The 24,390-nt window shown below is 52.5% G+C and overlaps 1 protein-coding gene across 3 annotated transcripts in view; it reads left to right on the plus strand.

Moving 5' to 3' along the window:
- Nucleotides 1–15,546, plus strand: part of AKAP1 (A-kinase anchoring protein 1) — a 33,521-nt gene extending 17,975 nt beyond the window's left edge. For all 3 annotated transcript variants that reach the window (XM_006729839.3, XM_081805253.1, XM_081805255.1), the window contains exons 2-11: nt 1,445–3,068; nt 5,574–5,707; nt 7,294–7,420; nt 8,016–8,143; nt 9,983–10,160; nt 11,582–11,732; nt 12,189–12,256; nt 13,543–13,616; nt 13,851–13,913; nt 14,494–15,546. In XM_006729839.3, coding sequence (XP_006729902.1) covers nt 1,469–3,068; nt 5,574–5,707; nt 7,294–7,420; nt 8,016–8,143; nt 9,983–10,160; nt 11,582–11,732; nt 12,189–12,256; nt 13,543–13,616; nt 13,851–13,913; nt 14,494–14,568 — 2,598 coding nt within the window. In that variant the 5' untranslated portion in view covers nt 1,445–1,468 and the 3' untranslated portion in view covers nt 14,569–15,546. The remainder of the gene's footprint in view (nt 1–1,444; nt 3,069–5,573; nt 5,708–7,293; nt 7,421–8,015; nt 8,144–9,982; nt 10,161–11,581; nt 11,733–12,188; nt 12,257–13,542; nt 13,617–13,850; nt 13,914–14,493) is intronic.
- The last annotated feature ends 8,844 nt before the right edge of the window (nt 15,547–24,390 follow it).

Genomic DNA, 24,390 nt, shown 5'->3' on the forward strand with positions numbered 1-24,390 from the left:
TTTTTTTTAAAGATTTTATTTATTTATTTGACAGAGAGAGACACAGCGAGAGAGGGAACACAAGCAGGGGGAGTGGGAGAGGGAGAAGCAGGCTTCCCGCCGAGCAGGGAGCCCGATGCGGGGCTCGATCCCAGGACCCTGGGATCATGACCTGAGCTGAAGGCAGACGCTTAACGACTGAGCCACCCAGGCGCCCCAGGATTTTTGGTTTTAAGAAGGCTTGTGATTTTTTGCAGACAGAATAAAATTTACTGGCATGGGAGGTACTGAATTATAAGCATTCTAAAATAAGTCTGTCACAAACCTCTAAAGAGAGCTAACCCAGCTTTGCATAGCACTTAATACATATCTCAACTAATCCTTGTACCAACCATGCTTTATGAGCTATGTCCCCATCTTAAGAGGAAGAAAACTGAGGTTCCTATCTCCTTTATGTGTCTGCTGCCTGCTCCTGGCCCTTTATTATATGTCTCCTGGCCCGGACCCAATTGACTTAGGTGTCCGGGTTCCTGTCGATGGATAATGCGGTCCCTCCTGCTCCCCGGATCACCCGGGAACACAGTTTGGTGCATGTGTCTTGCAGACCTCTGCTGGTTCTCTGCTGCCTACAGGATAAAGTCCAGATTCCACAGGGAGGCCCCAGAACCCTCACTGAGTCCACTGAGCAACTTGATTCTGCAAGCATGACCAATTCCTTGCCACTGTATGTTTTGCTGGTCCCTCAGCTTGGAGCCTCCCCCTCATCCTTTTGAATTCTTACTCCTCCTTTGTTCCAGTGCTTTCTTGCTGCATAACTGTTTCATTGACTTACAGTTTTGTGGGTAATGTGAGGGACATACATACATGTGGTTTCACGGGTCTTTAAATATACTCCAATGTCGGGGCACCTGGGTGGTTCAGTTGGTTAAGCATCTGACTTGATTTTGGCTCAGGTTGTGAACTCTCAGGGTTGTGCGATTGAGCCCCACGTTGTGCGATTGAGCCCCACGTTGGGCTCTGCACTCAGCGGGGAGTCTGCTTGAGATTCTCTCTCCCTCTCCCCTGCGTGCTCTCTCTCTCTCTCAAAAAAAACCCAAAAAACAAAACTCCAATGTCACCTGAATAGATAAGTGTTCTGGGAGTTTAGAGAACTAAAACACTAAACACACTATCCCCTTGGGGCAGCATGGAATTTGGCATTGAGAAGTGATGAAGGAAGGGATTTGGGTCCAAGAGAAGGCTCGTCTTGTTTCAAGGGAGTGTGCATGGACGAGGGAGCAGAAGGGGGCTTATCTCTCTGCCTGCCCGCCTCTAGTGGATCACGCTGTGGGGACAAGCAGGGGGAGGGATGCCCCTTCTAGGGGCAGGGGAGGGGAGAGAGAGCAGCTGGTTATCTTTCTTGTGCAGTGACATCAGGATCCCCCTACTTGGCACTCATAGCATCCCTCTCTCTCCTCCTCTCCAGGTATAATTTCTTTAGGCCTCCGGGATGGCCATCCAATTCCGTTCACTTTTCCCCTTGGCATTGCCTGGAATGCTAGCAGTCCTTGGCTGGTGGTGGTTTTTCTCTCGTAAAAAGCATGTCAGCAGCCAGGACAGACAGGTGGAGGCCAGCGCTGTGGAGCTGAGGGCTGGCTGTGCCATCAAAGAGCCACGCCCCAGGGAGGACCCCTGTCCTGGAGTAGTGTCCACGCCCCCCAGCGTCGGACTGCCGGAGGAAAAGGAGCCGTCTACCGTGAGCAAGCCTCCCACAGAGCCCCCAGCCTTGCTGCGGCCACATCCAACCTGTCGCAGGTCCGAGTCCTCAGGCAGCCTTCCTAACACCACAGACATGAGATTTCGACCAGGAACACGCAGAGATGAGAGTGCAAAGGTGGAACTAGCCCTAACGGGTGATGAAGCCGGGTCCGTTCCTCCAGAGTGTCCCCTCCCGACCCCAAAGAGTGTTCCTTTCCCCCACGAAGCGGCCGAGGTGTGCAAGCGAGAGTCCCCGTTCAGTGCGACAGGAGGGCGGGGCTGGCAGGGCCAGGCTGTGGCCCCCCAAGAGAAGCCGAGAGAGACTGGGGGGGCCGAAGGCACCGGTGACGCAGTGTCAGGAGAAAGCATGCTGGAAGAGGGTGTGCTGTCCCTGGAGCCTGACTCTGAATCGGAGAGCAGCAAGGCGCCCAGCCCCACTCCCTCGGGAGCTGCGGGGGAGAACGGGAAGGGCAGCCCGCCACAGACGGAGGAGGAGGAGGATGCGGTGGGGAAGCTGCTGAGCAGCCTCATCGAATCGGCTCACACGGAGCTGATGGAGGATGACGAGCTGCTGGCGCCACGGGTCAGCGGCGGAGCCTGCCACGCAGATGGCACAGGGGGGCCGGGCAAAGAGACTGTGGAGCAAACTGAGAAGATCGAGCAGGCTGCCTACCAGATCATCTCCAGAGTGATCTCGGAGGCAACTGAAGAGGTGCTGGCCACCACCGTGGGCAGGATTGCGGATCAGGTGTATCAGGCTTCGGCTGGTCAGCTCCAAGGGCAGAAGGAGGAGAGCTGTGTGCCGGTCTGCCAGAAACCTGCCCCGGGGCAAGATGCTGAGGAGCCCGCTCCAGCCACCGAGGACTCCGCGGCCTCTGCCAAAGACGCCGTGCTCCCCTCGCCACACCTGCCCGCAGAGGACCCGCCACCACCAAAGACCTACAGAAGCTGCCTGAGCAGCCCTCTGTCCAGCCCCACCAAGGACAGGAAGCCAAAGAACTCCGCACACCACATCTCCCTGGCGCCTTGCCCACCTCCAGCCGTCCCCCAGGGAGAGTTGCTAGATGAAGCCCGAGTCCTGGTGGAAAATGCCGGATGCATCCCCTGCACTTCTGACACCAGCCACGAGGCCCCTTCAGTGGCCTCTGAGCAGTGCTCAGATTCCATCAGCACTTCGGGGCTTGAAGACTCGTGTACAGACACCAACTCAAGCCCCAGGAGCAAGGCCATCTCCCCGCCGCTGCTGCTAGAAAGTACTGTGCCCTTCAGCAATGGGGTGCTGAAGGGGGAGCTATCAGACTTGGGGAATGAGGACAGATGGACCGTGGATGCAGAAGCAGATCATTCGGGAGGTAGGAGGGTCTTGGATGTTCCTCGCTTAGAGGACGGGGTGGGGGTAGGCGAAGGCTGCTAGTCTGCCTCTCCCTCTGCTGCTCCTGCAGTAGTAATGCTCTTCCAACTCCGAGTCCCAGCTGGCTTGCAGAAAGTCGGGGCCCAGCGGAGCGCTGGCTCTCCCGAACCCCCCAAAGCCGCGGGAGCTGTAACTTGGTTCGGCAGCCGGGGACCTTCCCCAGTCCTCCCGAAGGAGCCAGCTCCATGTTGGGTTTGGTGATTAACCTCCATGTGCCTCTTCGCCTCTCTTAAACCTAACCTCTTAAAGGTGTTTGTAATGGAGAGGCCTCCTTAGCTTTAATTCCCAAGTCCCAAGAATGGGTGTGAACTTTTTTTTTTTTTCCAATGGTTTATTTCCTTTTAATCATGTGCTTGTTCCCATGTCTTCACCTGCCTTCCTTCTCCAGAAGCTCTTACCGGGTAAGTGCCCAGAGAGCGGCCACAGCCTTGACACTTGAGGGAGGCTCTCGCTCTCCTGCCTTGTCGCCACTATTCCTCCGCAGAGAGCCTCCGCCATTTACTTTCTATGCAGCTGCAGTTCCGTCCCCAGGAAAGAGGGGCACTTTGGTCACGAAGTGTCCACTGGGGGTTTCGAGTGCTGACCCCAGCATAGACAGTTCAGACCGCTCACATACAGGTCAGCAGCTCCTGACCCTGGTTTCGCAGCCACCCTGGGGTACTTTCAGTTATCTCCTGCAAAGGGGCCGTGAATTCCCCGTGGGGGTCTATGACTTGCTTGTCCTGGAGCCACTCCCTACTGTCTCCACTCCAGGAAGTTTGGGAGTGGTTAGTGGGAGTTTCACTCCTTCCAGCCGCATCTGGTGTGTATCCCACACCACGTTTTGTCACCTCTAAGATGGCTGTTGAATTAAGACACCACTGATTTCTGTACCTCTAAACGAAAGAAAACTCACCGTTGTGATCATGATCATAGAAGGCCAGAGACCATAAGATGCATCCAAATTTCAGGGATGTTAGAATGTTTTTGTTTTTTTAAAGCTCTTAAAATGGGTAAACAAAAATTTTTCTAAGAATGAAGGAGTTTCCCTTTATCCACTGGCCCTCAGCTGAATTAAGCCCGTCAGCCATGTCCTGCCACCTGTAGATGGATCATGGCAGCTACGCAGGTGTGGCGAAGGCCTGGAGTCGAGGCCTCACGGGAGAGCAGGCTGATGGTCGGGAGGTATAGGGACAACAGATAGGAGGCTGGCGGTACCATTCACTCGGCACTCCGGCGGGCAAAGCGCAGGCTCCTGCCTCCCTGGGATCTGCACCTGAGCGTGCACAGCCCTGCCTGTGCCTGAGGAAGTTGAAACCAAGGGGGCCCGGGGACCAGCAGCTAAGGGAGCTGGCTGCGAGGGCGGCCTGCTAGAGTCCCTCATGGTCTGAGCCACCTCTGGGCGTCCCTGGGGTGACCCATATCGGTCAGTCCTGTTCCGTCCGGAAGAGGCTGGGGCCCCTGATGTTGAGGGACATGGTTACTCTGAAGGTGACTCGTCCTTAGCTGGGGACTGAATCTGCATCCAGACAGTACATGCATTGCTTGGCAAAGGATTATGTCCAGGGTCTGGAGAAACCATGTGGATAGTAACCTAATTAGTAGAATCTCAGGAGCGATCTATTTCTGGCCGTTAAGTCGTCCGTATTTAAGCCAGAATCCTTCCTCTTGAGCTGGTCTGGACCCGTGTTTTTCTGGGATAGCCCCTCCGGCACACTCTTGAGTGGGAGTGGAGCAGACCTCATCGATGCCAGGGTCCTGCTTCCTGCTCTGTCTGGGGCATGAACTTCAGCCCAGTCTTTTGATCGGGGGTAAAGACCCACCGTGAGCCCAGAAGAGCATTCAGAGTTGCATAAGTCAGGCCTAAGCAGAGGGAGAGAGGGGGCCTCCTTCCTTCATCTACTTCCAGTAGGGCCCCGGGGCAGGATAAGAATGGGGCCCTCAGACACGAGCCCGCAAGGGAGGACTCTTCTAGCTCTGCTTGACCGAAGTTCACCGTCCATGAGCCCCGGCTGGGGTCCGTGGGTGACTAGAGTCCCTTGGTGTTGAGGGGCTGGTGCGGTTGGAGGGGCGTGGGCCGGTTGTGACTGGCGGTGGCTGTGGAGGCCAGCCCTGCCGGCCGGCTCCGGGGACCGTGTGGACCTGTTGGCCCGCTCGCCCACCCTGCGGACCCCCCTTCCCAGCTCACCACTTGTCCCTACTCCAGCAGCTGTGGCTGGGCGTGGCTGCCAGTTCAGCAGGTGGGGCTGTGAGTGACAGGCTAAAATTAGGTGTATCTACACCCCCAGTCCTCCTTTCATCGGGGTTGTTCTAAGCCTTCTAGATTTCGGGTTGACAGTCACCTGCCAAGCTTGAGGAGGGGGTGTGGGGCGGGGGCCTCCTGGGAATGTGGATTTGGGAGTTGTGCGTTTTTGACTGCTCTTAGCTGGTGTCTGGGTGTCTGTGCATGCTGCTTCCTCCCCTGCAGGCTCAGACGGGAACAGCATGGACTCAGTGGATGGCTGCTGTGGCCCCAGGAAGACTGACAGTTTCCAGAACGCCCAAGCAGGCTCCAGTCCTAAGAAGGTGGACCTCATCATCTGGGAGATCGAGGTGCCCAAGGTAAGGGCTGCAAGTTCCACGTTCCCTCAGGCCCAGGGTCATCGGGCTTAGCGGGGAGGGACAGTAAACCCGAAGCAGCCCCTGAGCAAGCCAGAGGCTGGAGGGAAAGGGGGGGGGGCCACACTCTACCAGGGCCCAGAGAGCTTCCTGCGATGTGGAGCTCCCACAGCTGCCTTCAGGGGGGGACTTGTTCTCATCTCCTTGAAACTCACAGGCTACTCACTTTCCCCCTGGGGCTTCCTCGTGTGCGCTGGAGCTCCCATCTGTTTGGAGATGCTAGCAAAAACCAGACTGAGGACATGGGCCAGGCGGGAGTCCCTTCGCCGTGCTCTGCTCTAAAGCTCCCCAACGCAAAGTATATTTGATAATTGGGCATATTTCGGAGAGCTTGAAAAGTATAGACCTGTATGAAGAGAATAACAAGCTGCTCTAATCTCACCCCCGGGAGTGACTGTGAAGACGGGTGTTTCCTTCTCGTCTTGCACCCTGTGGTTTTTAAACAAAACTGAGATGATGTTGGTTTAATTAATGCTTTTAAATATTTAACAATTTAATTTTCCTGTGTTATTCTTTGAAAATATGATTTTAACTGCATTATTCATTGTGTGAATGCCAGTTTACTTCACCAGTCTTCAAATCCAGGGTACCAAAGTGGTTTCGAGCTTCTTGCTGTTCTAACTTAACAATTTTATTAGCTTGATCTTGATGTTTATTGCTGGGGCTCAGAAATAATTGGCCAGCTGAATTCTCCTGGGCACTTAGCTCCCTGCCGCTGTGGAGACTTGGCTTGGTTTGAACTCTGGGTCAGGCGGGCTGCTTTGACCCCGGGGTGCTGGCTCCCTTGGTGTTTTCTCCCTGCCGTGACCCTGAGAGCCATTGTACCCTCTTTTCCAGTGGTTGCAAAGGGCACGGGCAGGCAGCTCTGGGTGCAGCGCGACCGTGTCCCTGGGGGCTCTGCTGGGGTGGGGTCATTTGGGATTGTCTCAGAGCCTATCTTACTTACATCATGGCTAAGTTGGGCTTCTGTCTGCCTTGAGCTCTTGGCACGCTGGGCACTTCTGCAGGCCTCATGCTCCAGAGGCTCTGGGCCACTGTCAATTGGCAGCAGAAGCCCAAGGGTTCTTTCTTTGACTTTTATTTTCGAATGGACCCTCTTTATCTTCGAACCCGGATAGACTTGAGGAGGTGGAGGAGTCATAAATCGACCCTTGTGCTGGTGAAACCTCTCCTAGTATAGATTTGGGAGGAGAAGATGCTGGCTTGCAGCTTTCTGGATGTGGGCCACATTGTCGGGGAAGAAATGGGAACTGCTGAGAATGGGAGCCAGACTGTAGTTCAGCCACTTAGTAGCTGTGTGATGTTGGGTGAGTTACTTAGCCCCTTTGAGCTTGTTAACTTCATCTGTAAAATGGTGATAAAAGTATCTGTTTCAGAGCTAAGCGCTCAGAACAGTGGCAGATGACTGCTGGCATGTTGACAGTTAATGGTATGTTTGAGCTTGACCTTGTGTAAAACAAAGGTAGGTCTTTGGGAACATAGGGAATTGGTTTCCCATTAACACCCCCAGTTGTCTCTTTCTCTCTCAGCACTTAGTTGGTCGGCTAATTGGCAAGCAGGGGCGGTACGTGAGTTTTCTGAAGCAAACATCTGGTGCCAAGATCTACATCTCAACCCTGCCTTACACTCAGAACATCCAGATCTGCCACATAGAAGGTCAGTGGCAGCTGCTGGCTTGGGTTTCATTGTCTTCCCTGAAATGTAAAGCATTTGAGTCCCAATTATTCCCCTTTTGGAATCTTAAGTCTCCGAATAGAAAACCCTGCTCATCCCAGGTGAAGGGAACGTGGGGCGGTGGGGAGAGGGCGGGTCTTCCTTTAGCTCTCCTCTCCTGTTCAGCTACCTGAAGGAGCCTCGGCTCCCTCCCCCAGATCTTCTGTCCAGGAGAGGCGTGGGCACTCAGATGGGCAGGCTGGGGGGCCTGGGTTTAGAGTGCCTGCTGCCTCACGTGGCTCCCTCGCAGAGCAGAACGTGGTTGCCCTCTGGCCAGTGAGGGTTGGGCCTTTCCCATCTGCCAGCCTCCTCTTGCATTCAGAGCATGGACACAGCAGCAGAGGTAGCACTGGAAAGGTCAGTGGGTTTCAAGCCTCTTTAGATGCCTTTCTTCTTAAGGCGAAACTTCTAGCTTTTTGGCTCCGTAAAGATACACGTGAACTCTAGGAACACTCCTGTGGAGTGGGGCATGTGTGGGAGTTTGGTTTTGAAGTTTGTCATACCCGCTGTGACTCTCCTGCCTTTACCCCCCGTTTAGGTTCTCAGCATCATGTAGACAAAGCACTGAACTTGATTGGGAAGAAGTTCAAAGAACTGAACCTCACCAATATCTATGCCCCGCCCCTGCCATCACTGGCACTGCCTTCTCTTCCAGTGACTTCCTGGGTGAGCATGCGCCTGGGGGACCGGACCAGACCAGACGTTCTTGTCTCCCTGTCACTCCAATCTGCCCCAGATAAGAAACTCCCAAGACCGTGGGCCCAGAAGGGCAAGAGCTTGTTGATGCCTGTGACCTCTCACCTCTGGCCGCCTCTGGTCAGTTGGTTCTGCTTCTAGCCTGCGTTCTCTGCGGCTGGGCTCTGGGGCTGAGGTGCTGGTACAAAGCCAGACTACCTCTGTCCCCACTTAGAAGGACCATTCTCCTCGGGCTCTTGACACCCGGGCACCTTTTGTGTTTTCAAGGCATTTGCCTAGAAAGGATTATAGTCTATCCAGGAGACTTGGTGCACCCAGACTGGCTTGGTGATGTGTCCAGAGTCCCAGGCTAACACCTCTGAGGCCTGGATGGGACCCACCTTTGTGGGCCTGGATGGGCTTGGAGTGGGTCCTTGTGTTCCTTACTCCTAGTTCAGCCAGGTCTAGTGGAGGCACTGGTGAAGGATTCCCTTCCCCTTCTCCTTCCCTCTCACGGGAGGTACCTAGATTATAAAGGAGCAGACATTCTCCCCACTTGACCCTGGGATCCAGGTGGCTCTTTGGAGGTTGCTCCTGGAGTTTGGCAGGAGGGGAAGCTGACATCTTGGGGCCTCTGTGTGCTGGGGTCTCTGGGGTCTCTGGGGCCTATCACTCGAGATCCTGCAGCATGCCTCCAGCTCTGTTTGAGCCTTCTCTCCCTGGTAGAAGAATTGTAGGGTTCTGTAGGCCAGAGATGATGACGGCACTTCACACGTGGGCTGAATGTGCTGCTTTAGGAAAACTGTCTCCCTGGTGTTGGTTTGGGAGGGTTGACTTCTTGGTTCTAAATCTTGCCCCCTCCAAAGATGCTTGTGCCGTGGCGGGGAGGGATGGGTGTCCAGTTACTTTCATGCTTTACTTCTGAATGCTAGCATTTTTTTCCCCAGCAGGCTTGGACCAGACCCACTCTTTACTTGTAAATAATTGAGCGGCTGGGATGGCTTCCTTCCCTTGTTCTCTGTGTGGCTTGGTGGAACTGGAGAGGAGATCCCAGGTGCCTTTCAACCAGCTGCACTCGGGGGAGGTGGGGAGGTCAGGACTCTTAGCCAGAGGCCCAGCCACCTGACTGGAAGGTGGCCTCAACATCTTCCTGTGTCCAGGGCACCTAGATGTTGCCTGTGACTTGGCATCAGGAAAACTAGTGTCTAGGGACAAGTCATTTTGAGAGCAGGCTTGGCCTCTGCCAGGGCCTTTAATGTTGGGCCTGGCCACTGAGCAAACCTACATTCCAAATCCCAGAGCGGGGATGAGTTGGGAGGTCTGTGGAGTGCAGAGAGGAGGAGACAGGATGACTCAGACTGTTGGATTCTTGCTGGCAGGAAAGCAGAGTAGAGGGACCCTGCCGGACTTAGAGCTCCTGGGGTCAGCTGCAGGGCCCAGGTTGCTGGCTGACAGGCCTGGGGCCTGCCCACCTCTTACTCTCTGCTGGCTTGTTCTCTGTGGCCCCTCATTCCCTTGCTTCAAGAGAGGCTCCTGCCCAGGCCCCTGCAAGGTATCCACAGCTGGCTCCTCCCTGCCCAGCCCCGGGACGAGGCCGCCTCTAGAGGTTACTCTTGGCATTGCAGGACAAGGGCCGCTGGAGTACGCCTTCCATGGCTGAAGTAGTTGACCTTGGGCTTCTGCCATTTGGGTGCCATGTTGCTTTGGGCTGCCACGCCCTTTTCAGAGATGTGCCAGCTCAGAGGTTTGCCCTGGGGCCTCCGGGCTTACCTCAAACCTGAGAAGAGAAGGATCGCTGCAGTGCCTGCTGCCCCTTCCCCTTCCCTACAGCTCATGCTCCCTGATGGCGTCACTGTGGAGGTGATCGTGGTCAACCAGGTCAACGCCGGGCACCTGTTTGTGCAGCAGCACACGCACCCTACCTTCCACGCACTGCGTAGCCTGGACCAGCAGATGTACCTGTGTTACTCTCAGCCCGGAATCCCCACCTTGCCCACCCCGGTGGAAAGTAAGTGCTGCCTGGGCCTCCGCTGGGGAGCCTTGGGCTCTGGCCAGGCCAGGGGGAGGAGTTTTGGGAGTGGCCTATTCTTCCTTTGGTCTTGACCCAGGAGGAGCATGTTCTGGGATCCTTCACGTGAACAGCATCCCTGAGTTCTTGCCATCAGCGTGGAGTTAGTCTGGGCTGAGTTTCCCAGCTTTCCTAATGGAAATGGTCTTTCCACTGGCATGACAGAGTCCCATGGCATTGGAGTGGATTTTTGACACATGAGTTCAGATCCCAGCTCTGCCATTTATCTGTTGACTGGGGGCGATGCCCACTTGTTTCAGGAATCAGGGTTGGATGTATGTGTGTTATATGTAAAGTACCTGATCCAGATGATGGTTCTCGGAGACGCTCCCTGAGAGCAGTAGGCCCTGCTGTGGGGTGTCTCACCTCCATGTGACCGATGAGAAAACAGGCTCTCAAGTCAGATGGCTGGCCCAGGTGATACCTGAGCACGAACTGGGCTCTAAACTCCGTTGTGCTTCGGAGTCTATGCTTTATCACTTTTTCTTATTGCTCTTGTTGGCAAGAATCCAATGTCAGAACATCTCTTCACCCACCCCTAGCAGGGACTCCTACCCTGGAGCACCCTGATGGGCTTTTAAGGATTTAGGGAAACCTTTGTAGCAGAAATAAGGATTTAATTGTCATCAGAGTCTCTTAACGTTGCTTCAGTCCATCAGTGAGGACCAAACTGGGGTCTAAGAGGACTGAACCAGGGGCTCCCTTTAAGGGTCAGGGTGAGGACATGGTGTGGTCAGCTCTGTGTGCAGGCGCTCACCCCGTAGTTCCATGTGTCCTGTCCCTGCTGCTGTAGGGCGGGGTAGGTGACTGCTGGTGCACTTGCTCCCTGGCCTTGGCTGCCTGGGAGGCCTGTGTTCTTGGCACCTTCCTGAAGCAAAGGCTAGAAGAGGCGGCCTTAAGCCTATGGGTCCTCTTCTGATCATTTAAGAGTCACCATGGGCCGGAACAGGCTAACAAGATCTGCTGCACTTGGGAGGTTCTTGATTTTTTCTGGGACTTTCCCTTAAGAATATAAGTCCCCCTTCCCTGAGTTTTGGATTTTACTTGGTTCCTTCTGGTCAGTCCTTGTTCATCTCAGGCTTTAGTAGGCTTCAGAGTAAATGGATCTGGAAGAATGCTTTTTGGTCTAGAGAGCTTTTGGGTGGCATACATGGGAGGCCAGATTTCCCACGTCCAGGTCCTTCCCTCGGCACCGGTCTTGGGCTCCAGGGCAGCTTTGGAGGCTCCTGGCTATTTCCTGGCCCTGTAGGGGCACAGGCCTCTGAGAAGTAATGTGGGGAGGTGGGTAGCATCGACTGGGGTGACCCTTGGTGCCCTGCCCTAGGCCAGAAGTATCCACACGCTCTCTTCCCGACCTGCAGTAACAGTCATCTGCGCTGCCCCCGGCGTGGACGGTGCTTGGTGGCGAGCCCAAGTGGTGGCCTCCTATGAGGAAAGCAATGAAGTGGAGATCCGCTACGTGGACTACGGTGGATACAAGAGAGTGAAAGTGGACGTGCTCCGGCAGATCCGGTGGGTCCGTGCTCCTCAGACATGCACACACCCCGTGTGTCGGGATGTGGGATTACTGCAGAGCTGGCTCAGTTTTACCAAGCCTGGGACATAGGTTGACTCTTCTGCTGCCTACTCGGGTTTAGCAGAGTCTGATAGAAACAGACTGCACTACTTGCCTCAGCTAGAAAGGCCTGTCTTGTGGCAGAGGTCCCCCAAGTATCCTAGGGCAGAAGTGAAGCAGGCTTCTCTCTGGGAGCTTGGTGCCAGGAGTCCCTCTGAGGTCAGCTGCTGCAGCGGGGAGGCCTGCATTCAGGCATGCTGGGAGCTGCGGCCTGCTCCCCGTCGTGTATGCCTCGGCTTGGCTTCGTCTTGGGTTTGCTGAGGGCTCACAGCGCTAAAGCACAAAGTAAATACTGGCCTGAAATGGAATCAGCCTTCAGGTTCATAAACAGTGTTCCTTCCTTGCCTTTCTAGATCTGACTTTGTGACTCTGCCATTCCAGGGAGCAGAGGTTCTTCTGGACAGCGTGATGCCCTTGTCAGGTAACAGATGGGGCCCCTGGCAAGGTGGGAACCGTGGTTGAGAGTAGGTCTTTCTCCCTGAGAGCCTTCGTTTGTGCCCGGAGGACTTAGGCTAACACAGCTCGCTGCCTCGGTCAGAGTTTGACTAGATGGGTCTGCGCCGAGGCCCAAGGACGTGCCTCTCTAACAAATACTCAGCTGATGCCACCAGTGCTGCTGGCCCGTGGACCACCCTTCCAGGGCCGCCGTTCTGTACTTTCCCCAGGCCACCAGCTTGGAGAGGTTTCTAACACAGGACGTAGCTGAGAGCCAGGGTCCTGGCATCCACGGCCGAGGGTAGGTGTGGAGGCATGCAGCACTGCTCGGCTGGGCCTCCGCGCCCGGGGCACCGTGGGGACCGTGCTGACGCTCACGGGTGTGGTATCCTAGACTGACCCCGTCCCCAGACGGAGGGGACTAGCGGAGTGATCTGGGCAAGGTGGCCTTGCCGGTTTTCTAAACTCTCTGGAAAATGGGATGGTATCTGTCCTTCGGGGTGGCTGAAGGAATTACATAAACCCAGGAACTGGTATGTGGACAGTGGTCAAGTTGCAGCTGCCCATGATGTGGAATTTGGTATCTGGAGGTGATAGTCCACTCGTCTTGTTCTGGTCTGCATCCGGGACGTGCGCTAGAGGTCCTGCAGACTCGCTGTAGTCCGGGCCGCCCGAGCGCTGGGTGACAGCCTCCTTCTGTTTTCCTGTATTGCTCTTGTGTGGTCCCCTCCATTTCTGTCCATCTCCGTGGTCTGTCCAAGCACAGCTGCAGCGCCCCCTCCTCCGCCAGGCCCTCCCCAGACCTTTGTGACCCTGCCTCTCCATCCGTGCCGCCTCTTGCCTCGGCTCTGTGCTTGTGCCTAAGTGTGTAAGGCGACGGAGAGTGCCGCCCCGTGCCCTGCCCACTAGCGGGGGACTGCCCACGCCGCGCTCTGTGGCCCCACCTTTGTCAGGTGTCACTGGAGGAGGGTTCAGCCCGGGCAGCGCCCGGATTAGGAGGTGGTGGAGGCAGCGGCCGCGTTCCCCTTGAAGGCAGAGTTTCTGTCCCTTTGCTCCTGTCCCCTGGCAGCAACCTGTGGCAGGGCCCCTGTGAGTGTACCCGCTTAGAGTCCCGCGGAGGCCTGGCCTCCGTTCCTGCCACAGGTGGCTCTTCCAGACGGTTCCCCGGTCCCTGGCAGCATCTGCTCGGAAAACCCCTGGAAGCCGTGTGAGCGACAAGGATGTGTTTTCTCCGTGAAAACCTAAATGCTGCTTTTCTTTTTCCCTTTAAAGATGACGACCACTTTTCACCTGAAGCAGACGCAGCCATGAGCGAGATGACCGGAAACACAGCGCTCCTGGCTCAGGTGTGTGCCTGGGAGGCGGGCAGGCTGGCCAGGGTCTGTCTGAGGAGCCTCCTGCCTGGCTTTTGGGCAGTGCCTCCCGGCCTCTTACCAAGCATCTTGGATCCTTGGCAACTGACCTTTGAATTCCTTTCTCCTTTGTGGCTGGGGCCCTGGGTTGGCCAGCAGTCTTTAACGAGGGGTGCGTGCGCGGGGGGAGCTTTTAAACATGCTTGCTTTCTTCCGTTGTTTTTCTAGGTGACAAGTTACAGTCCAACTGGCCTTCCTCTCATTCAGCTCTGGAGTGTGGTTGGAAATGAAGTAAGTTCTGTTCTTTTCCTTTAAGTTATTGGCCAGTAGTCATGGATTGATTGGGAGCTGATTCTGCCGTTGTGTCCTCTTGAGCTAATCAGAGGATGTAACTACAGACCAGTGCGCCCTCCTCCCCCCCCACCGGGACATTTAGCAATGTCTGGAGACATTTTTTTGGTTGCCCCAGTCAGGGGTAGCAATGCTGGTGGCATCTGGCAGGTAGAGGCCGGGGAGTGCTGCTAAATCTCCCACAGTGCACAGGACAGGCCCCACGACAAAATGTCAGTGGTCCTTCCTGGACCTAGGCCTTTCTGGACCTTGTGTCCACTGGGTTTCCCCCACCCCATTTCATGGTGTTAACGCTTAGATTTCTTTAGTGTACTGAAAAGCCCGCCTTCATGCCAACAGAACATTCAGTAAATGCCCCCATTGGCCTAGAAGAGTCCTGTCCCCCACCCCCCACTTCTCTGGTACCTGTGGTGTGCAGTGGTCATCTGGGACTGAGAGAGGGAGAACAGAACCCTCGTTGGCCTGACAGCTGGCCCCGAGGTGCAGTGGGTAAAGCTCTCAAGGGAACTTTGTTTTCTAGGCGGTGTTGATAAACCGGTCGCTGGTGGAGCGAGGCCTTGCTCAGTGGGTAGACAGCTACTACGCGAGCCTCTGACCCCCGTCCCCCACAGACGCTTCTGGAGTCTTTATACACTGTTGAAATTGGGCTTGGCGCTGAGGCAAAGACGTTACATCAGAATAACAAACGTTATCTTCCCCAGAAGGTCGTCTTTTCTTTTTTTCACACTGTAGTCATGTTGAGAAGTCTCCTCTCTCAGACAAGGAAGGAACCATGGGTTCTTTCAAAGCCATAGGATGGTGTTTAACAAGCCAGTCAGTTTAGCCTGGTTCCAAGCCTTTAAAAAAAAAAAAAAAGAGTGAAAGTAAAACTGTCTCAACCAGGTTGTCCTCTACCACCTCTGTTCCCGTCTTCCTTCCCACCTCCTCCCTCATTCAGAACCAAACCAACCGCAGTGGACGGGCCAAGGGATGTGTTGCCTGAGAGGGTTTCTTTTCCTTCAAAATCTTTCTTCAGGGAGCAAGACATGAAATCACTAATTGGTATTGATTACTTGTACAGCTTACGTCAACGAATTTATGATGTTTAACCAGTTTTTATAAACTTCATCTAGGTCCTAGGAAGGCAGACTTTTTAATGCGTATGTAAATACGAAGCAGTCAGACCTCCGGCCTTGGCCGGTGGGGGAGGGGAATGGTTATCTTGCCAAGCCTGGTTGTAATTTGTAACCATTTTCTATTTGTGCAAACTCTGTAAATATATGTTTAAAAAAATGTAATATTTTGTATAAGATACACTGGAGAACAAAGGGAACTGAAGATTTTTCCACACCACACATCATCAGTGAGCCGCCCCGCGGGCCCCTGCGGCTTCCAGCACATCGGACAGGGCGACTGTAGGGTAGAGATTGTGAGCGGGGATTTTTTTTTTTCCTGTACAAATTTGTTAAAAAAAAAAAAAAAAAAAATCAACTCATTTGAATTACCTTCCTGTGGTGTGTTTGATTCTTTTTTTAGACTGGCTTTTAGTATTGTGCCGACATAAGAAAGTAACTTATATAAATCTTGAACTGTATACATTGTAGCTTTGAGTCCATTTCTTCCAGGGTGAGAGGGTTGGGGTGGGGAGTGAGGTGGTGGTGAGTGTGGAGGGGCCCTGTCTAAAGGAGCCCCTTTAGCCAGAAATTTCCATTTTTTCCCTCTCCTTGCCCCACAAGGTGGCAGCCAAGCTTCCTCCGGCTTCCCCTAGTGCCTCAGATAGCCAGGCCTGAGTTTAAAGCACTGATTTCCACAGTTCTTTGGGTGTTCTCAATCGATCTTTGAAGTTATGTCATCTGTTGCGGTGCTAGGAACAATATATGCCTACATGGGGAGAGCAGAGTGAAGTTTTGATTTTTTAAAGATTGATTTATTATTATTATTTTTTAAAGATTTTTATTTATTTATTTGACAGACAGTGAGAGCAGGAACACAGCAGGGGGAGTGCGAGAGGGAGGAGCAGGCTCCCCGCCAAGCAGGGAGCCCGATGTGGGACTGGATCCCAGGACCCTGGGATCATGACCTGAGCCGAAGGCAGACGCTTAACAACTGAGCCACCCAGGCGCCCCTAAAGATTTTACAGAGAGGTTGTGCTCACAGGAGGGAGGGGCAGGGGAAGAGGGAGAGAGAGAAAGGATCTTAAGTAGATGCCCTGCTGAGCACGGGGCCCAACATGGGGCTCGAGATTATGACCTGAGCGGAAATCAAGGGTCTGCTGCTTGACTGATTGAGCCACCCAGGCGCCCCAGAATAACATTTTGATTTAACAGACCCTCCAGGGCAAAGGCAGGCTTGGGCCCTTTGGCCTGTGTCTCGGAGCTTACCCCCCTCCCCCCACCACCGGGGTTTCTGGAGAGTGGAGGCTGCCCAAGGTTCCTTCACACTGAAGGAATCTTCCCACAGAGCTGCAGCCACTCTCCCCGGCCGTGGGTAACGAGTGGTTAACAGACTATTTCCCTCATCTGTAGGATCAGATCATGGGACCAACCTCAAGGCAATGAGGCAAAATCATGGGAGTGTCCCCTGCTCGTACAGAGCTTGGCCCAAGGCAAGCTCTTATGGGGTCGGAGCTGCTCATCCTAAGTCCCAGCAGTAATTGGCAGTGACATTGGCCAGCTTGGGTTACACCCAGTCTCAGCTTTTTCTGTACAACTCTATCACTGGAGCAGACAAGGGTGTGTGGGAGCCTTCAAGCCAGTTTGGGGAGAGTCGCAAAGCCTGGTGCGCAGATTTGGCCTTTGGGAGCTATTGAAAGGTTTTAATGGAGGGAGCCACAGAATTCTGGTGCCTGGTGGGGGACAGGGTGGTCCAGACAAGATAAGGGCTTCCAGTGAGACAGCTCCTGGGGTGATGGGTCAGGATCCCTTGGACAAGGCCCCCAGGATTGGGGAAGATGGGCATTGGGGATGAGGAGGTGGGCTGCTCAGGGCTTATAGTCTTAGCCTTCAGGGATGGGTCCCTTTAAGGAGGTTTTGATATATGGGAGTAAAGTGAGTTTAGAGGTTGGTGAAGGTCATGTACTCTTTGAATTAACCCTTCTCAGATTACAGAGTTCGGAAAAAAGTTGATTTTGACCATTTTGCTGGTAATCTTGTTCTTATGGAGGGGTGGGCTTATGGAGGTCCTCACTCCCCCATTCCGGACGTCAGTCCTCTGAGCCAGTGTATTTTAGACATCTGCTCTGAGTTAACTGGGCCATCCAGGGGACGGCTTAAGTATGACTTTGAAAACTCATGGTCCTGGAGGGAGACTTGGTCACCTGCCCGGGGGTATGGGGGAGACAGGTGGAATGCTGGTGCAGGAGGCTAGAGCTTCCAACCTGTTCTTACTCCAGGTGTTTCTTTCAACTGCTTCCCCTCGGGTCCTCCGGGCCCTGCCAAGTGGGGCTGCTCCCAGCGGGATGTCAGCATGGAGGCTGGGGCCCAGGTTCCTGCTACGCCCGGTACAGCCTCACACACGTCCCTTAACTGTCACGGGCTTAAGATAAACCAAGATGAGTAGCTGGAGGGATGGAGAGCTTATTGTGTCAAGACAGGGTGCCGTTTTGCAGGAGATACTTGGTCCTCATGAGACCCCAGTGAGGCAGAAACTGACCCTGGAAATAGATGGTGACTTAGAAAGTGGTTTGCAGTTGGACACTCAAAGCCAGACTCTTGTCCCAAGGCAGGTCACAACCACAGCCGCTCTGAAATAACACGAGCACTGATCATGCTTTGTTCCGCATCCCCATGTAAAGGCGACATCAGCCTGCAAAACAGTCTTACAACTGAGAATGGCAAAAACACCACGGCAGGAGGTGATCAATCACTTGGCTTATATGAGAGATTAAAATTTGAGAAATGTAAATAAAGCCAGGAAGAACATGTAGCATCTAGGCCAGAGTGAATGGTTTTGATCTTTGATGATCTGAAAAGGAGAAAAATCTCCACTGGGAAAGGTCATCAGGGATGTGGACAGAAATGAGAACATCTGGATTGTTTCTACACCAGCACTGCCCAGTAGAAACATGTGAGCCACGTGTGTAATTTAAAATTTTCTAGGAGCCTCAATAGAAAGGAAAAAACCAGGTGAGACTAATTTTAATAGTTTGTTTAACCTAACATTTCAACATGTAATGCACATTGGAAATATCAATGAGATTTTATAGTATTTTTCATACTCAGTCTTGGGGAATCCTGTGTGTATATTTTACACTTGCAGCCTGTCGTGCCGACTAACCACGGCCCAGGTGCTCAGGTGGCTACCTTGTGGGGTACCAGACTGTCCCACCGATCAGCATCATACCAGTACTGACGGCCTTATGTTGATGTTTGTCCTTATCTTATTCAAAAAGCTCTAGGTTCCTTTGCATATTTATTTTTCCAGATGACCTTTAGCATGAATTTTTTTTGAGAGGCAATCATGGTGAATGTTTTACCAACATTTGGAAAAAAATAATGCATGTTGTTGGTTTGTTATAAAGTTTTATGTAATATATTAAATTGAGCTTGTAAATTATTCATATCTAGTTTTCTTTCTTGCCCTCTCCCTCCACTTTTTTTTTTTTTTGTCTGTACTTTCTGTCCATTCCCAAGAAAAGTGCATTAAAAGTTTCTGGTATTGTCACGCTTTCCTGTTCTTCTTAAGCGGAAACTTCTGAAAAAAGCTGTTGTGTTGCTAGGTTTGAAAAAGCTCACGGGTGATATTTTCTCATCAATGTGAAATATCTTTGGTATTCTGTTTGGTGCTTTTTGTTTTAAATTTTGTATTTTTTTTCTGTCATTTAATGAGGTGGGTGGATGGCTTATAAACAGCACACTGCTAGAATTTTTTTTCTTTTAGCGAAATCTAAGAGGTCAGTAGGTGAATCTGACTTGTTCACTGTAGTCACCGTTGCAATATTATTTGCCATTTAGTTCATTTTTCTGTTTTGTTTTGGGGTGGTTTTAGGCCTTTTTTTTTTTTGCTTTTCATTTGCTTGATCAGAACTTTTCCCTGTAGTAAATTTAGCATTTTTATTTTTTAAAAGATTTTATTTATTTGAGAGAGAGCAGAGAACAAAAGCAGGGAGTCGGGGGTGAAGAGGAGCAGAGGGAGAGGGAGAAACAGACTCCTGGCTGAGCAGGGAGCCCGACACGGGGCTCAATCCCAGGACCCTGGGATCATGACCTGAGCCGAAGGCAGACGCTTAACCGACTGAGCCACCCAGGTGCCCCTAAATTTAGCATTTAGCATCTTGTTTCTGTGTTATTAGTGGATATCAGTTATTCGCCAGTAACTCTGAATTTGCTTCTCTTAATATCACGTAGTTATATTTCCTCCTTTCTCCCCAAAAGGGAAACTCAGCAGAAAGATTGCTGCCTTTCTTCCTACAGATGTGCATGCACACACTTTCTCTGTCTCCTGGGTTTTGTTAGAATCATCTAGAATCCAGTTCAGAATGCCAAACTTTTTTCACATATGCCTCTATCTCAAAAGAGTTTTAGAATGGTGACATTAAACTTCAGTCACGTTACTGGGAAACATTTTCGCCAACTTTGTTTCACCAGCTTTATTCCTACTATTTCTTACACACCTGCTCCTGAGGTCTTTATTTTGATTCACTTTTGTCTGGACTATGACTTTGACTTTTTTTGGTTTTCAGAGCACCTTGTACATCTGAACATTTCTGTCTTTTTGTCCTGTCAACGGCAGCAGGTTACTAGGCTGAGCACCTCTGCTGGAGTGAAGGTCACCTTGCCAAAAATCCCGTCTTCCGTCCCCTGCAGTAGGATTGTGCATCCTTGTACTCTTGCATTCAGGCGTGGTCCGTGAAAGGTGGGTAGAGGCAGTGTGGGGCCCAAGGTAGACTCACTTGCTCTCTCCCTCCCAGCCATGGCTGTGCTGCAGGTGGGCCTAGTCTGTGCACCTGCGTCCTGGCGCGAAGACCACAAAGGGCTGGGTTGCGGCCAGTCCCCCATGGATGCAGGTGTGCGAAGCAAGTGTGTCCTAAGTCACTGAGGTTGAGCTGGTGTGTTATCTGCAGCCTGTTCTAGCCTGTGCTGATCGATGGTCCCTCGTTCTGGGCCCCTGACTTTTCCTCTGAGGACTTAGAGCTCTGGCCGTGGGGCTTGGGGCAAGGGTCTCACCCTCTCTCCCCCCATCCCCCATCCGTAAAACCCGGGGGTGACTTAGATGAACACAGAGGTACTTCCCAACTTTGCCTTTAGACCGATTTGTTCTGTAAATAAGAGCCTTCCTGAAGATTCCTGTTAATGAGGCTGACTGACTTTGTATTTTTACAAAGCAAATTATCTAGGCGAGATCTTGGCTGTTTGTTGCTAGAAATAGGCCCAGCTGACATCTGGTCGGGCAGATACCATTTGAGAAGCCCTGGAAGGCCCCGGGAGGCAGACACCTCCTACCTCGACCTTGGATGGATTTCTTATGTTTCTCCAGCTTCCTTGGCTTGGTGACAGGAGCTCTGCCTGCTCCCACTGATGTCTTTCTCTCCACTGAGTGCCTGCTGTATGCCTAGCTTCCTGCGAGGGGCCTGTGAGGATGAGACACACACTGGCCCGTAGGGAAGCATCTCTCCCTGGGGAGGGGGGCTCGGTGGTCTCTACACAGATGGTGCTTTCCTGTGGAGGTGCCTTCCCTCACTACCTTAGGGGATCCTGGCAACCGCTGGGGAGGTGGGAAACAGGCTACAGATCAGCAGCTCCAGGACTGGGACTCGGGCCTTCGAGACCCCAGACCCCAGACTCTGCTCTTACGTACGTGCATGTGATACCTCTGCTTCTCATGGTGGCCAAAGGGGCCATGTTGACGGGGGGATGAGGGAGGCTAGCATTCCCGTGTTTCTGGGAAAGCTCCTTGCAGGAGGTGGCCTCCACCACCTTGAAGGAAGAGAAGGCCAAGGAAAGAGGTGAAGGTGGTGGGGGCCACCCTCCCACCAAGATGGGGGCTGTCCTGTAGCTCTGGCTCGGGGGACACTTGGAGAAAGAGATGGTAAAGGAGGACGCACATCTTCACAGGACGCTGTCTGCAAATACATCATGTGTACAAGTCCTATCTTTTTGTTCTCTTTTTTTTTTAATAGGTGATACAATTCATGATTCCAAAGATATCTAAGGATAATCAGTGAAAGGTGGTTTCCTTGCTGTGTCCCCCAGGCCCCCACGTTTCGTCTCCAGGGAGATGATTTAGTTTTTCATGTCTTCTACGAGAGGGCCCATCCCTCACACACACAAATGACAGCATCGCGTCAGCCTCAGGCCACAAACCAGACCTGTGTTTGTAAATACAGTGTTATTGGCCCACAGCCATGGGCGTTGGGTTGCATATTGTCTATTGTGCTACAACCACCAACTTGAGGACCTGCCGTAGAGACTGTGTGCCCTGCAAGGTCAGAAATACCTAGTCCTTTACAGAAAGAAGTTCGCTGACCTCCCCACTATGAACACTCCTGCATTCTTGGCCCTATTTAATCAAACTTAAATGCGGCCTTAGTATTTCCTGCCTCCTTGCCAACCGTGAATTCTTTAGACTTGGAGAATTACAGAATCTTCAGGGTCCCTAAGGTTGTCTGCGGTGGGCAGCTCTGTGTCTTGTAGACTCCCTCCTGGTAGAAGCCTTGCTCCTGGTAGGGCAATCCAGCACAGAACCCTCCGCTCACACAGGGTGGGCACGAACCTGGGGTAGACCAGGAAGATCCTTTTTGGGTAGCAGAGTGTGGTCCACAATCCCAGAGTGCTGGCAGCATCTGGGAGCAGAATCCCAAGCCCCACCCTACTGAACCCACTCTTCCTTTGCCTAAGATCCCCAGGGGATTTATGTGCTCCTGCAGGTTGGCAGAAGTGCCGTTCTGGGGCCGTAGCGTCTTAACTGGCTGCATACTGGAATCGCTTCGAAACTCCCAGTGCCCAGACCCATTCTCAGAGATGCAGATTTCACTGGGCTGGGCGGCAGCTTGGGAGTTGAGATAACATTTTTTAGAATTGTTACTTTTGGAGTATGACACATATGTTAAACTACATAAAGTGCACAATTCTTGAGGGTAGGACGTGATGCCCTTTTACACAGATAAACTTGGGTCACCCTAGTCAGGTGATGATGGACATTTCCAGGACCCCAGGAGTTCCTCTCATGCCCTGTCTGGCCAGCACCCTCTCCCCAGTGACCACTATTCTTTGACCTCTGTAAGATTAGCTTTGCCTTTCTGGAACTTTGAATGAATGGGATCATCCAGCAAGTACTCTTGCATCCTGCTCCCTCCACCGGCCTCGAGGTCTGAGAAGGTATGTGTCTTCTGCTGCATGAACATACCACAGCTTCTCTACCCGTTCTTTGATGAGTGTTCATTTAGGTGTCCCTTTGGGGCTGGAATGAATAAAGCTGCTCCGACTCACTCCTAGGTTTTTGGTGCATGTATATATTCATTTCTCTTGGGCCTGCATCTGGGAGGAGGACTCCTGGGCCGGGCCGTGGGGCCGGATTATGTTTAGACTCAGTAGTTATTTGCACATCAGGATTTATAAAAGCTCACCAGGGGGGCTCCTGGCTGGCTTAGTCGGTAGAGCATGCAACTCTTGATAATCAGGGTTGATAGTTCAAGCCCTACATTGGGTGTAGAGATTACTTAAATAAATCTTAAAAAAAAAAAAATCGGGCGCCTGGGTGGCTCAGTCGTTAAGCGTCTGCCTTCGGCTCGGGTCATGATCCCAGAGTCCTGGGATCGAGTCCCGCATTGGGCTCCCTGCTTGGCGGGAGGCCTGCTTCTCCCTCTCCCACTCCCCCTGCTTGTGTTCCTGCTCTCGCTATCTCTCTCTCTGTCAAATAAATAAATAAAATCTTTAAAAAAAAAAAAAGCTCACCAGGTGACGCTGATGTGTTTCTGGAACTGAGAATCCTGCTTGAGAGAGAGACCTCTCTGAGCTCTTCCTGCCCAGCTGCCCTTCCGGCTCCTGTCCTGTTGCTTTGCCCACTGACCTTCCAGGCAATCCCTAATCCATTTCTGTTGCTTGCCACTATGAATGCTCTCTAACCAGATGTGTGATTCCAGGCCAGTCCCACCCCACCCCTGAATCCACTTCCTCCCTGCTGATTGGATGCCAGCCTCGCCCCAGTATCTCTCCCGCCAGGGCCCTCAGTACCTGCAGCGGCTGAGCTCAGTCTCCATCACGCTCTTCCTCCTAAATCCTCTGGACCCTCCAGACATGCAGTGGATGATTCCCAGCATCCTGTCTCAAGAGGACGAAGAGGGTTGGCATGAAACCACTGGCATAAAGCATGGAAAGCACTTAGCACGGGGCCCGGTGGAAAGCACTCAGTAAATGATGCCTAAGTGCAGATCATAGAACATTTCCATCCGCTCCCAGTTCCAACGCATCCAGAGTGGTGCTGTCCAACGTGGTGGCCACTGGCCGCATGTGGCCACGGAGCGCTTGAGACATGACTTGTCCAGATGGAGAGGTGGTGTAAGCTTAAACTATACACTTTGTGAGAAAAAGCATGATTGAAGAGAGAGAATGAAACATTTTGGTTATAGTGGATTACAAAAGATACGATGGGTCACACATGTTTCTTTTGCTTCTTAAAGGGTGGCTGGTGGGTAAGTGCACATCCCTCGTGGCTCCTGTCGTTTATGGGGCAGCCCTGGGTAGAGGAGTGCCATGAGAGGAGGTTACACTCTTTCCAATAATGTTTCTCAAGTTGGGGCTCAGGCCATTTGCTTCAGAGCTTACCTGGAGTGCTTGTTAAAAATGCAAATTGCTGGGCCCTGCCCAGAAACTCCTTAAGAATGGGACTAGGAATCTGCATTTTCAATTAACTCCATAGCTAAACTCATGCCCTCTTTTTTTTTTTTTTTTAAAGATTTTATTTATTTGACAGAGAAAGACACAGCGAGAGAGGGAACACAAACGGGGAGTGGGAGAGGGAGAAGCAGACTCCCTGCCGAGCAGGGAGCCCGATGCGGGACTCGATCCAGGGACTCGATCCAGGGACTCCAGGATCATGACCTGAGCCGAAGGCAGTCGCTTAACCAACTGAGCCACCCAGGCGCCCTAAACTCATGCCCTCTTAAATTTGAGCTCTCCTGCTCCTAGAACTTAGGGCAATTTGATTTCCCTCTTAAAAGATATGCTTCTTTGCTTCAGGAGCTGCTCTTTTATTTCCTCCTTTGACTTGGCTACCAGGAGTGTTCAGGACCAAGTTTTGGGTTAAATTAGGGTTTAAGTATTGTGTGACCTAGGTGGCTCTTTCGCTGCCTGCCAGTGTGTTAGGATTGTCATGCCCAACGTTTTTTGTTTTTGTTTTTAAAGATTCAATTTATTGGGGCACCTGGGTGGCTCAGTCGGTTGGGCGTCTGCCTTCGGCTCGGGTCATGATCCCAGGGTCTTCGGATCGAGTCCCGCATTGG

This window comes from Leptonychotes weddellii, chromosome 15 (genome assembly GCF_054177405.1).
Source record: "Leptonychotes weddellii isolate Sample4059 chromosome 15, ASM5417740v2, whole genome shotgun sequence".
Lineage (NCBI taxonomy): Eukaryota > Metazoa > Chordata > Mammalia > Carnivora > Phocidae > Leptonychotes > Leptonychotes weddellii.